Source organism: Fundulus heteroclitus, chromosome 19 (genome assembly GCF_011125445.2).
Source record: "Fundulus heteroclitus isolate FHET01 chromosome 19, MU-UCD_Fhet_4.1, whole genome shotgun sequence".
NCBI classification, from domain to species: Eukaryota; Metazoa; Chordata; class Actinopteri; order Cyprinodontiformes; family Fundulidae; genus Fundulus; species Fundulus heteroclitus.
In genome coordinates, this window is record NC_046379.1 from 31,776,136 (window position 1) to 31,790,129 (window position 13,994).

Sequence of the window (13,994 nt, forward strand, 5' to 3'; positions counted from 1 at the left end):
TATTGCTGTAAACTAGCCAGACTAATCATTAAGCCCAGGCCCTCAGAGACCAGAACACAACAAGGCAAGTGTGGAAAAGGGAGGAGTGTAAAGTGTTGACTCTAAAGCCCCTTTGCCCTCTACCTTCTCAGGCTTTGCTTCATCTTCATTCTCATCATCTGAGGCGGGGCCAGCCAGCGTTGACACCTTGTTGATGACCCCCAGTCGAGCAAGCTGGTCGAGAAAAACATCTCCACCTTTATCCACAAGATCCCTGATGATCTGCAGAGCCAGGAGGTGACCATCGTCGTCGTCCTGTCAGACATGAAACCAGATGGGCCAGAAACATTACGTCTTTATCTAATATCGCATTTTACACGCCTGTGTTATACAAACACTTGTGTAAAATATCACGATATGACAAATTATTGAGTATTTTACCTAAACGCGTAGAAAACAAATCACAGCCTAGACATCACAATCATCCAGTTTATATGTATGCAATGATAGACGACACTCAATGAGTATTATGGGACAGAATAAAGCTAAATAGACCTATAAATAATAAAAATACAAACAGGTAATAAGTACAGACACACTAACTGCAGTGTCCTTGACTAGTTTCAATGTTTAATTCTTAATACTCAACATCTTTTTTTTCTTTAATTGCTGGTTAAATGTAAACTTTGTGTTAGCAATATGTGCGCACAGTACTGTCTTCTCTTTTTTCTGCTCTTTGTCCAGTTTGTTTGCTGAACTGACTTATGTACGAAGTTTCCAAACCATTTAAGAACCCTGAAATTTAAATACAAGACGTGCATGAATTAAAAAAAAATAAAAATCACAGGGCGAAATAACCAAGAGAACATGAATAATGTTACATATTCATTTTTATCAAACACAAGAACATGTTGATTTTAATGTCCAAAGCAAACTAGCAAAATACAGCTTAATGGGTTGCAGCTCAGTGTGAATCCCATTTTGTCAGAATGTAAGGTAACGTCATTATTCCTTCCAAAGAAAATGTTTCTCTTCATATCTGAATGTTTATTTATTTTCTCCTGTGCATTCTTCAGGTAAGGCATTGAAAACAATCTGATTTAATCAGACAGAAAGTTTCTATTTTTTAACTTTTTGCAATGTTTTGTGCATCTTGAGTTGGGCAGCTTAAGGCTGAGTCTCGCTGCCGTTTAAGAGGGATGAGCCACTTTAATCCCTGCTCTCCGTTAGCTTACCTCCTGGTCAAGGACAGTGGCAGTGATCTCCACAAGGACTGTGGGCAGGTTATGTCCGGTCTCACTCTCACACACCTCCCTCAGCAGCACTTCACTGCTGTAGTGAACCATCTTGCGGATCAGAGCCAGACTTGCTTTCCTGAAACACCGAGAAAAACAAAGTGGCTGCTTTATTTTCTCTGTGCTGAATTTCAACCAACCCAAAGCCCTTTTTCTGTGAATTTAATTGTGAGACACCGAGGTAGAAGCAGTCAGGGGTTCTGATCCAGGTAGAAGTTTCTATCAATTTTGTAGTCAGCAACAGTTATTAAATAGTGTTTTGCTTTTGAACTTGAGGCTAGACAAAGCAGTCTGGAAGTGTGGAGGAGATTACCTAATAGAAGGCAGCATGGTTTGCTGAAAGGTTTGTGCAAAAACAGGCAGAAGTCTCTTAAGGTAGTAAGGAGCCATTTCTGGATCTCCTTTGGGTTCAGTACCCTCTTCCTCCTCCTTACTGGCATCCTTCTTCCTTTTGTCATCCGCCTTATTCATTGGACACATCCAGTCTCCTGGAAAAGAAACATTTGAATGTCAGGTCATGGGTTCATATCTGGATTATTATCAAATTAGATCATAAAAATGTTGCAATTCCTAAATAAAAGACATGGGAGGATAAAGGCTGAGATCCCGCAATGGTTCCTGTCACTAATGCGACACGTAAACCATTCTGACTCATAATGAACAAACTGGAGTTAAAAAAGATCATGATCATGTGCAGTACAGCTGGAACACACTCAGTGTCTTCATGCACACAAAGGATGGATGAAGGATGAAGTTCCATTTTGGCTATGCTAACATTTTCCTTTAAAGGAGCCATTCATTTGTGGATTTTGATATTTCTAGCTAAGAATAAATTGGAGGGTCCACTGTTCTGATTGAAGGGAAGTCCAGCTCTTGTAGTGAATTTAGGTTGGGGGCCTCTAGAAATGACAGGAAAGCCAGGAACTGCATCTCCATCTGCAGATACTAATAGAAGTATTATGTATATAGGGCTAGCCACAGGCCTTCTGATTACACTGAAACCCAGCAGTCAGAGGGCAGCAGCAGCATTTCTGACCTACAAGATGTTTTCAGTTAAATTCAAAGTGGTTCAAGCAAAGGAAAACTGAAGTAGATTAGGTGGATCAGACTGAATAACTGCAGGGATCCCTGTTTAAATTTCACCAGAGGTGGCAGAGATGGGGCCCTCAGGAGCCCTCCCACAGAATTATGGCTGCAACTAAGGAGTGTTTATTGTACTCACATTTTCCCATTAGTCCCAAAGACTCACTATTAATATGCCTTACCGGGTAATAAATCACAACAGGCATTGTTCAGTCATGAGTACAAATCCATTCATAAAAACATTTTTTCCACTATTGTTTAGTATAAAAAATTGATAAAAGAAACTGAATCCTTTCCATTTAATCTACACTTCATTTCACACGTATAAACCATAAGATACACATAAATTGCATTTAACTATATGTGGTATTTCTGAGGTTTTCTGGTTGATTTAGCATTAGCTCCAGTTAAATGTGTAGAACCTGGGCTGAAATGACACTGACCGGCTGGTCTGCAGACAGCAGATCAACATGCTGCTACAGAGTCAATCATACAAACCTGGGTCTACACGCTCCCTCCAACATTTATTCAGTGCCAAGTGAAGCAGTGGGGACAGGTTTCTCAAAAATGCTCATAAAAGCTTGTTGTCGTGTCTTCAGCCACTCACTGAGGATCACTCTCGTGCTGCTACAGCACACAAAGCCGTGCAAGTGCATCCAAACCTCCCACTTATCAATTAACCCAAAGCACTCCTACAGTTTAGACATCTACAGTGCCTTGAGATGGCATGTTTTATGAATTGGCGCTATATAAATAAAATTGAATTGAATTGAATCTGAGGCCTATGAAGGGTTTAAAACCCAGCTTAGCTAGCAGTAAACCAGACACTGTCATGTTGCTCAAGCCTAGCCAACCCATGTCTGGAGCTGTGTTTAATGATGTGAAACGGACGTCTCATTCAGCAACATGAGAGACTTTTTACAATCTGCTCCTTCTCTGTGGGATTACAACTTACCGTTAGCTCCCCATTTTAGCAGCGCCGGTTTGCTCGGCTCAGCAATAAGATGCAGAGCTTGATTCCCAGGACAGGGCTGAACTACTCCTACACATCAAACTTTTTAAATGTTATATTCTCCACGACCATTTCACACCTACATTACTTCAGAATAATAGATAAACACAGTATGCATGCTGTCCAGTGCTATATTTTAGTACCGGTACCAACATGTATGAACTTCCAAATAAAAAAAGAACGCAAAAAATATAATTACAAAAGTGCATGGATCGGGCCATACTTGGACAATATTTAATTAGGAGATCAAAGTCATAAGATTGCCAGAATAAAGTGGTGATGATAAGAGAGTGAAGTCGTGATATTACCAGAAAATAGCTTCTATTGGATAGTTATGATCTGACGTGATCAGCTCAAACAAACTGCAGACACAGCTGAGCAGAGTGTTTTAACGCAGGGGAAGACTGCTCTCTCTCTTCAAGCTGATTTATTTTAGTGCAACAAAGGTTCAGTGAAAAAATTATTCTATTAACATGTTGCTTTGTTGACCAGGGCAGGATCAGTGGCAGCTTTGCATGTGTGTGATTCATCTGAAATGTGGACACGCAGAGGGACGGGTCTCCTCCTTCGGCAGGCGGGCTGCAGGACGAAGCCCTGACTTCAGTGCTCACTAAAAACAGGAACTGCAGACCGATCGATGCTTTCACATGTTGTCAATGAAGTCTCCTACAACCTAACTGAATTCTAATGACTGGACTAACCTGAGTGTATATTTCTGTATATAGACTGGACCCGTTTGGCTTGTCTGGGCCGTGAGATGACATCTGAAGTGACATGGCGCTGTACAAACAAGCTAACTTGGATTATACCTCTATAACAACGTTTATAGAAAGAGTGACGTGAACCAAAGTGACTAAAACGACGCTGCTGCTGCTGAGGACAGCATGGTATCTAAACTAGAACAATGTTTATGGTTGAACTTACCAGGTGACTGAAGTATAGCCACCACCTCACTGTGTCCCCTCTCTCTGGCTTTGTCCAGAGGGGTCTTTCCATCCTCATCCCTCAGGTCTGGGTTGGCTCCGTGCCGCAACAAAGTCTGGCATAAAACACAAACATGGAAACAACACCTACAATCAGGCCCAAGTGTAGAGAACAAGACCGGGAAACCAGAAAGCTGAGCAAATATGCCTCCATGTTTCAATCTCCTAGATAATTATTGTATCCACTGTGCCTCTACGTTACCTTGGCGACCTGTGGGCGTCCGAAGCATGCAGCATAGTGTAGCGAGGATGACCTCTGACCTCTGTTGACATCCGCACCCCTCTCGCATAAGAACTCCACCTGGAACGAGCAGCACAGATGTAGCTCAGACCCTAGAGCCTAAAAGCATCACATCAAACAGGCTTTTTCCAGATGGGCTTGTTACAGACATGTTGCTCCATCATTACATTTTGTAGTGTTTACACTAAAAGCCCGCTGACAAAGGCCTGGATCAATGAGAGACGGATGTCATTTATTAAATGTAAAAAGGTGTTAGCATGTTTGCAAAACCACATCTAATGGAAACCCTTTCACCCCATATTGGTTTCTCTCTTTACCATTTCCTGTGTGCCGAAAGCTGAGGCCCAGTTGAGCAGCGTCTGTCCAACATCATCCATGAAGTTTACTTCAAAGGCTGCGAGAGATGACACGTCATAATAATTAGTCAATGAAAATTTTACATTTTCACAAATCCTAAAACACGAGGCCCTAAATCCCAAATATGGCAAAGCATCAGTAATTTAGAGCCAGAGCCACAGAGCTTTACAGAAGGGATCAGAACCCTGCAACCTCCACATTTAGTCACATTACGGACAGAAGCGTTTAGGGATTTTACTGATGGAATAGTCCAGGTTTATGTGATGCAAATACATAATACCATGAATCTGTCAAGTTTAGGGAAAAAAAAAAAAAAAAAAAAAAAAAAAAAAAAAAAAAAAAAAAAAAAAAAAAAAAAAAAAAAAAAAAAATCGCATAAAACTGTGGGGTGCATTTAAAGAAAATCCCTCAGAGCCAACAGCCTTCAGAAACCCCCTTACAGGGGTCACCTGTGGATGGACTCTACTGCCAGTGTAACTGCAGCTGTTCCGTTTCTGGCCCCCGAGATTCCTTAGAGAACAACCAGCACCATGAAGACCAGGGAACCCAGCAGACTGGTCAGGGAGAACGTTGAGGAGAAGTTTAAAGCTGGGTTAGGTTCTAAAACAATGTCCCAAGCCTCAGAGGGGCCAAGAATCTCTGGAGGAGATGCTCAGACGGGAGTGTCTGTATACTGCATTACTATTTGCTGTAAGCCCCACACATGTGGCCTTTAAGGGAGAGTGGGAGGATGAAAGTCGTTGGGAGAAAGCTATAAGAAGCGTGACACGAGAAAATGACAGAAAAACTAATACTTCACATAACGGCGAACAAAAATATTTTGATTAATCTTTGATAAATGATACAGTAGTATAATTTAGGGGTAGGAATACTCTAACCTGTCCATTATAGGCAGACTGCTAGTTATGAATGTGGTCGGCCTGCTAAGCAAACTGCATAACAAACACTTCAAAGTAGAAGAAATATGCCGGCAGGAAAGCAGCACTGCGGGGTTCTCACCTCCAGTATCGATGGCATCGATTAGAGCATCGGTGTCCTTGCTGCGGATACAGTCAATGAGCTGTCGGTGGGATCGCTCTCCAGAGCTGTCCAGACGCCGCAGCCCGGGGATCCGGCCCGCTGATCCTGCTGTGGACTTGGGCAACGCCTTCCGTCCCTCAAACAGGAGCACCAGCAGGAGATCCACCAGCCGCATGGTATCAAGCACGCATCTCTCATCTCCACCCAATGCAGACTCCATTGAGTCTGGTAGCGCTGACCGCAGCAGGTCCTGCACACAGGATGGAGGTTACTATGCAACCAGCATAATGCCGATCCTTTTCTCTACAAGCGTAAAATAAATTGTGTTGACCCACGTGTGTGACCACCGGTGACCCTCGGCACAGCGTGGACAGCAGGCTGACGATGGTGGACACCTGGTTGCTCAGCTTGGAGTCAGCAGCGGAGGGGGTTGCGCCTGTGGAAGGCCGACCCGGTTTACAAGACGAGGAAGAGCCTGACACGGTGCCACCGGCGGCTGCCATACGGGACAGCAGCTCCTCTGTCAGGCCGTGTTTAGCTAAAGGGGCGGGGTCAACTCCTCTGCGTGTAAACCGATCAGCCAGTGAGGCGAAGCAGCGCAGAGCACCGTCTGACACCTGAAGGACAGAGTTATGAAGTTACAACCACATGTGGCTAGAAGTGCCAGAACCTCATTTTGGGATTTCGTTTGTAGTCACCTGGTGATCCTCGTGTTTGAGGAGACTAGACAAAGACTCAACACAAGTCTCCAGAGAAGAGTCTTGAGGCTCCATCTTGCTGCACAGGCGGGACACCACCGCCATGGCAGAGTGGAGGGTGTCTTTGTGGACCAGGTGGCCGCTGTCTCTGATGAAGCTTAGCACACAGTTCAGACCGCCGGCCTCGAAGACAGCGCCAGACTCTCTGGTACAGATCAACTCCAACACCTGCACACAGTTACATCATCAGTTTAAAAAAACTCACCCCAAACCATGTCCCAGTACAGCCAGGAAACAGCTGGAGACCTTTCCTCACAGCTGAAGAACAGAACCCCCAGTTATGGGTTTCCCCCAATGATTCCACTCAAAGCGGGACGCATTAAACAGAAGACCGTCCACATCACAATACAGTTCCCCTTGTATTGTGACAAACTGACAATAAATTGAGCCCAACTAGTCTTTGATGCACGTTCACCTCAGCAGGTAATAAGATGTTTCTGGACCACTTCTACATCTCTGAACGTTTCCATGAATGTCCGTCATGGAATTTGCACAATATGGGTTAAATGTAGAGTAACAATACACCTAGCTAACGAGGTGTAAGAAAATAAAGTACTGGTTCATAAGATGAGGATTTAGCAATATCTGGGTTTTTTTTTTCTATAGAGGTTCTGTTTTACCACTTCTGTCTAATCCTGTCTCTCTCCTGGACAAAGCTAGCAGAGCAGCCACTGCTGCCACTACATCTAGGCGCTCTATAGCTCAGCCGTTTCCAATGTTTCTCTCCTAGATATAAACCACTGACAGAGCTCCAGCTGTCATTACATTTCTCTTTAACATTAAAAGCACTGTGCTCATAGTTTTCTGTGTCATCGTGTCTCCTCGAACCCTGACTCTGTAGTAACAGATGGTCACTCATACTGAGCCAGATTCTGCTGCATGTCTCTTCCTGTTAAATGCAGCCATTCCTTTCCACTGTTGCCACCTGCGTGCTCAGGAGGGGTATTGCTGCAGAGTCAATGACTTGATGGAATCAGCTGTGCTTCCTTAGAGGATTGCCATGATAAACTGAATCTGACCAGCCTTCACTACAAGTAGGACAGAACTAGAATGTGAGTCAGTCTGTATGACGGCACTGAACTGCTTCTACCCAGTCGTGTCTGTTGGCATTTGCTGCTATAAATAAACATAATTTATTTTCTAAGACAGGATAAAGGTTTTATGAATCCAACTGTTTTTTTTTTACCATCTCTGCTTAGTTTAGATTTATCAAGCTTAGGTTTAATCAGTCTCAGTATTTTAGACAAAGTAGGTATTGCTCCAAATGGAGTAGGTATTGCTAAATTCAGTCCAGTCTTACTAAAGATAAGAGGAATGTTTTTATTTTAGAGCCAATAGGACACTACAAAATAAATGGCTAACTTTAGTTAGCAACCAGTGGTTAGCCAGGGGTAGTATTCTCACAGCGATTACAGACTGATCATATTTCGTCTCACAGTCTTTCTCTGTTTCCTTTTTTTATTGGGTGGAAGAGATGTTGCCAGATAAACTACTTAGAAGTAGGAAAAGAAACATCTGAACGTCAGTTCATGGGTTCATATCTGGAAATATACTTCTAAAAATCACAAAAAGTATTTAACCCAGTGTTGTTGGACAGCCCAACCACCAGGGTTCATTAGACACCGCCGCCTCACAGCAGGCACCTCAAGAACTAACTTCCTTCTTATTTCAAATAAGAGTCTAAAACATAGATACACGCTGTTGAGCTCAAACCTACACATTCACACCCAGAGCCATAATATATAGACACACGTCACCAGATAAAGTCTTACTGCCCATAACTGCCCACATCACTAAATGTGGTGGGATCCCGTTCCACCCGTACTACTGTATAAAGGTGTTACGTCCCCAAAACCGTCTAGGGGTATTAAAGAGGGGAGGGGGCAGTAACAATGGATAAACCAGAGAAAAAGGACAAGACAAAACCAGGAAGGTAACGTTAAAGTTTTATTATTCAAAAGTAATCTGAAGGGGTTTGAAAGGGGAAACTGGGAACCTGAAAGAAACAAGAGAGTAACCACCAGAACCAAGATCTCTAGCAACCAACCAGTCCTCCTACACAGCCCCACAGAGCTGCAGCACACATGCTGCCCAATTGGCCAAGAGGCCCTGAACATCAGTTCCCCAGCTAGCCTTATACTCTGCCAATCAAGAGCCAGAGTGAAGACAGCTGGTCCTGCTTAACCTGCCGGAGCTCAACAGCAACCTGAAATGGGGGGGGAAAAAATCCTACATGCAGCCACCACTGCATGTAACAAAAGGTAAACCAAGAAACTAAAGATAGGACGTCTTTACGAGAACATAGAACGGCAATATCTTCCAATAAAGACGAATCCATGATCTTTATTTGACAGACAGACATGACAAAATATGTCATAATACATTGTTCCAGTACACAGGCTACACATGAAACACTCGTTGTAAGCTTGTACCTTCACACACTGCTCAGCCAGGTCTCTGCTTGTCCTGTTGTTGAGCTCAACCACCACCAAGCGGTTACACAGCGCCTTGATGGCTCCGTCCACCCCCACAATCCTTCGGGTACACTCCGCTGACACGTCCAGGTAGTAGGTGATTGCTCGGGCCGTTACCTCCAGCACGTTATCTGGTGCGCTCTCGTCCAGGAAGATCTTACAGAGTGCTGGTAGGAATGTCCGAGGAGGACATCTGACGGGCAGAAGGGCAGAGAGCGGTCTAAGCCACAAGCTCACACGTTTACATACAACCAGCGGCTCTGCAAGAAAGAAGCCTTACGTCTCAAAGCAGCGGTCCACATTGTCTGACATGAGCAGCAGCATGCACAGCTGTTCCAGGGCAATGAGCTGCATGTCCCGCTCGTCACCCTGGCCCATCTGCAGCCACTCCAGCAAGGTGTCTGGGTCCACATCCGCCATGATGGCTAGCCACGAGAGAAAGCAAAAGAAGAAAGAGGAACAAACTATAATGAAACCAACTCATACAGGGTCGTTAGTAGTAGCATAATGCTTGATTACAATATGATATTTCACAGCAAAACTCCAAATGCACAATTTTTCAAGTTGGTGTGGCTCTTTTTCCCCCAAATGGAGTTTTAAATACACGTTTCTGAATGATGATTAGCTCTGTAACAACCGTTAAACTAGAAAGAACTAGAAGTTTCAGAGGAAACAAATACATTTTGATGGCATTTCCTTCAACCAATATTTGGCAATTAAAAATAATACGTTTGAAGCCTTACCTGACTCCCCTGTCGGCTGCCCGGTCCGGCTCAGTGCTCTCAGGTGTGATGCTGTTTGTTACTCATTCAATCAACTGAAGGGAAGGAGCCTGGACCATGTGTGTGTGTGGGTGGGTGCTTCCTTCTTCTAGATGAGGTTTCTGGAACAGGACTTCTGAAAGAGGAGAGCAGGAATAAGAGCAGCAGAAGAAAAAGTTAGGAGGCTTGACAAAAGGAAAGATGAAGGTTTCCACCAAAGTATTTGTAATTTACTCATTTAAAGATCATCTTCCATTTTAAGCACATCTAGGTACTTGTGCATAGCTGAACATTTGAAATACCTTAACGGATATTTCAGATGCAAATACACTTGGTATTCAATTGGGCGCTTTTATATGTGTTTCTTCACAACCTGGGGCGACAGTGGCGCAGCAGTTTGTCCTGTAACTGGCGGGTTCCTGGTTCGATCCTTGCCCAAGGACACAACAACGTCTCCGTTGTTGTGTCCTTGGGCAAGACACTTCACCCGCGTTGCCTGCTGGCGGTGGTCAGAGGGCCCGCTGATCAGATGTATGGCAGCCTCAACACTGTCAGTCTGCTCCAGGGCAGCTGTGGCTCCTAACATAGCTCACCACCGTCAGGGAGTGAATGAGTGAATGACTGAATGTAGTGAACAGCGCTATGGGGTTGTCAGGCTTGTTAAAGCACCAGATAAGTATGAGCCCTGCAAAATAGGTGTGGAAACAGATAGAATAGAAGAGGGTTTTTTTTCAGAGGGCCATTTCACAAAACCAAGAACACAGATTAAACGAGCATTTTCCAGATATCTGGACTGACTTGGTTTTACAAAAAAAATAAAAATAAAAAAAAGTCACCAGCTAACAGCCAACATTAGTTTATCTTGGTGCCATCTCTGGTCAGCGGTCACACTGATCAGAAACCAATGTGCTTGTCAGTGATTGCATTTTCTTGTCTGTGTGTTTTGGTGTTTTTATTAATCAGCTACTGATAAGCACTGGCATTCAGTCAGGTAGTATTATTAACATTATGATGATAGCCTGTAGCATTATTAACGTCACATTTATCCACGTGGGCATTGTTACTGTTTCAGTTTGTTTTTGAAGACTGTTGTTCCAAGTTTGACAGCAAGGCCTTTAATGGACTATTGAATGTGTTGAGGGGATTAGATAAATGGCTAATAAAGACGCAAAGGTGTCGTCAATCACGTCAGGTTACACCATTTTCCACAACCTATAATTTTCTGTGACTCTAGGGGGCGCTGTTTCAACCACTCATCCAGAACAAATGTAGTGCATATCAAGAGCACAGACCTGATACGCAATCTCAGAGCCCCAAAAAGATAAACAATATAAGCCACGAGGCCTGGTGGTGACTTAACTGTTATGTGATATATTTTCTCGTGAAAAGTAGACGTGTCGCGATAAGCAATAAATCAACTAATCGCATGATAAATTTTCATGACATGATGAATTAAAATAGGCTCAGTGATTTGCATATGCACGTTTCCCTCTCCCCTCTGAGGCTGAATAACAAAAGGGTTCAGTATGGTGCTTCAGTGTCTACCCACCCCTCCCTTCTCATTTCTTCAGTGTAGGAGGAATTAAAGCTTGGGTGAGGTAGGCACATGCTTAGAGTTTAGCGTGAGAGCCAGAGAAACACTACTTTGAAAAGAAAACGGAATTGGTGTCAAAGCCGAACATGATCGTGTGGTAGCTATTGGACGGCGGCCAACCGCTTAATCTATCTGAGCCGTTATGTAGAAAGGATGTACTTGCGTTATGTCATCATCATATTAGTTGAAAAATGTCTCCAAATGACAATATCATAGTTTATCACAGTAATTTTTAGGAAAATGTATGGTCCGGTAAAATGTGTTATCGTGACAGGTCTAGTGAATAGGTAATTTCCTTTAATAGCAGATATCCTACATTAACTTCTTTCAATTTGTAATAAATTCTATGCAGGGTCTCCTCCACCGTATTATAAGCCTGGCAGGATGCATAAGACATACACTAAGGTTCCAGTCTGGAAGAAAACCTCCCGGGTCAGTATAAGCTAACGTGCTAACTGTTGTTAGCTCGATGCTCACTTTGTCCACACTGTGCCCCTCCTTAAAGCTCCGTGACGCAACGATTCCCTCACCACCACCACCACCACGGTTCCGCGCGCACCTCCCGGAACCCAACGCCACACATATTGCCATGATTACCCTATTTTCTGGGGGAAACACTGCTATGCTTATTGTTTTTAAACGCAAACAATATTTGTAGTAATCATTAATTAATACAACTATTAAAATCTGATATGAGATGAACAACATTTTGCAAAGGCTGTCTGCTGAAAAACTAATCTACCGCTTTTCTTTCAAGAGTTACAAGCTACGTTCACAAGGACAAAAGTAATCCAAAAAGTAAAAAAGCCAATCGGAACATGATGATCGGATTAAGCTCAATCGGAATGAAATTGTAATTAGGGGTGGTTTATGCCGGTTGATAATCCGATCAACGTTCATATAAAAGCTTGTCAGGCTCTAATTATTCCGAATGTGGCAAACTGACCCCAACTCACATGTGCGCCCGACGTAAACTGGATGTATTTCCGCGTTGGTGAGTGCCGGAAATACAACCTTTCTGTTCAAAAAAATAAAAGAGCTCAAAATTGTTGCTTATTCAGTAACGATTCAACCGTAAATAGAACATTGTGCAAATCCAGCATGGGCGCTCAGAAGACAAATGAACTCGCATAATACTGCTTTGTTTGCCATCTCTTGTTGTCTAGCAAAGACGGAAGTAGGGGTGGATAAAATGAATGAGAAATTATATGTTTACATGGGCATGAAGATAACATTTTTTTACAAAACCTCAATAGGAACTTAAATCGTTTTTGTCTTACAACTTTTTACTATATGAAAATCAAAGCCTTTAAATCGGTATTGAATCGGATCACAACTCCAGTAAACGAAATCAAATTGTGAGGTTCCTAACAATACCCAGCCCTAGACAGAAGTAGTGCTTCTGTTTTTTAGGGAACTTTGATAACTGCGCATGTTAGAGTGGTTATATTCTGAATAAAGCCAGGTGCAAATACACACACATTATGATTGCTTTAATTGATTGTATGCCCATATAAACTGTACAATCTGATTATTTAATCCGAATATATTTTAATCCGATGGTGAAACTTTGTGCACGTAAACAAAGCTATGGAGAGGTCAGCGAAAGAGCGCCCTCTGGAGTCACAGAATATGATAGGTCACGGAAAATGGTGCACTTGTTTGCCATATGGAACTCCAAAAATATGTATATTTTTTATAATAGTGGCAGTGCTTCCTTTCTTGAGTCTGATGTGCTTCAGTTCCTCATCAGCTTCCATTAAAACATGTTCTCCATTGGTTTGAAGATTGGCAAAAGAAAAATGTGTTTTCCAAGTATAAAGCAGCCATCGTATGTGATTGATGGAGTCAGGAAGGTGGATTATGTTTCCAACAGACAGCCTTTTGGTGATTTGCGACAATCAAAGCAAGTGGTATTTTTGTAGGACATCTGAAAATGACCATAGAGCCGTTTACTGCATCGAGCATTAATGCTTATAACACAGTAAACAGACGTGATCATATTAACATTTTTATCAGGCAAACGTTCTCAGTATATTGAAGTGATAGGGGCCCCACGTGAAATACACAAATGCGTCCTTTTTCAGTTGTAACAACAGAAAAAGGACACATTTATACTGTTGGATCCCGCACTCCCGACACAAGCAATACAAATTATGTCTGGGGTAACTAGCTGGTCATTTCTAAGCTTTTCTCTTTAATGCTCGCCCCATCAGAACAGACTCCACCCATGTCTTCACGGTGCAGCAGACGCTCGGTGCTCCCGACTACGCGGGAAGTTTTTAGTCCAGCCATCCTCAGCAACTGGGTCTGTTAACAAAACCCTGAAATATTTACGTAGGCAGGTAAAAATCATGTCACGGCTCCTGAGCGCTCTCTCTCCTGGCGGGAATGGGAATTTACTTGTGTGCAAAGACAGGTGACTGAGCTGTTTTGT

The 13,994-nt window shown here is 43.0% G+C and overlaps 1 protein-coding gene across 5 annotated transcripts in view; it reads right to left on the minus strand.

Moving 5' to 3' along the window:
* The window catches only part of hectd1 (HECT domain containing 1), a 50,764-nt gene that overhangs the window by 30,768 nt on the left and 6,002 nt on the right, over positions 1 to 13,994 (minus strand). For 4 of the 5 annotated variants that reach the window (XM_036150654.1, XM_036150655.1, XM_036150653.1 and 1 more), the window contains exons 2-13: positions 9,946 to 10,099; positions 9,483 to 9,627; positions 9,161 to 9,395; positions 6,669 to 6,896; positions 6,306 to 6,587; positions 5,950 to 6,220; positions 4,911 to 4,987; positions 4,555 to 4,653; positions 4,294 to 4,408; positions 1,588 to 1,762; positions 1,215 to 1,353; positions 124 to 294 (exon numbers count right to left, since the gene is read on the minus strand). In XM_036150654.1, the coding sequence (XP_036006547.1) occupies positions 124 to 294; positions 1,215 to 1,353; positions 1,588 to 1,762; positions 4,294 to 4,408; positions 4,555 to 4,653; positions 4,911 to 4,987; positions 5,950 to 6,220; positions 6,306 to 6,587; positions 6,669 to 6,896; positions 9,161 to 9,395; positions 9,483 to 9,622 (1,932 nt within the window). In that variant the 5' untranslated portion in view covers positions 9,623 to 9,627; positions 9,946 to 10,099. The remainder of the gene's footprint in view (positions 1 to 123; positions 295 to 1,214; positions 1,354 to 1,587; positions 1,763 to 4,293; positions 4,409 to 4,554; positions 4,654 to 4,910; positions 4,988 to 5,949; positions 6,221 to 6,305; positions 6,588 to 6,668; positions 6,897 to 9,160; positions 9,396 to 9,482; positions 9,628 to 9,945; positions 10,100 to 13,994) is intronic. The other variant, XM_036150652.1, reaches the window with a different exon arrangement.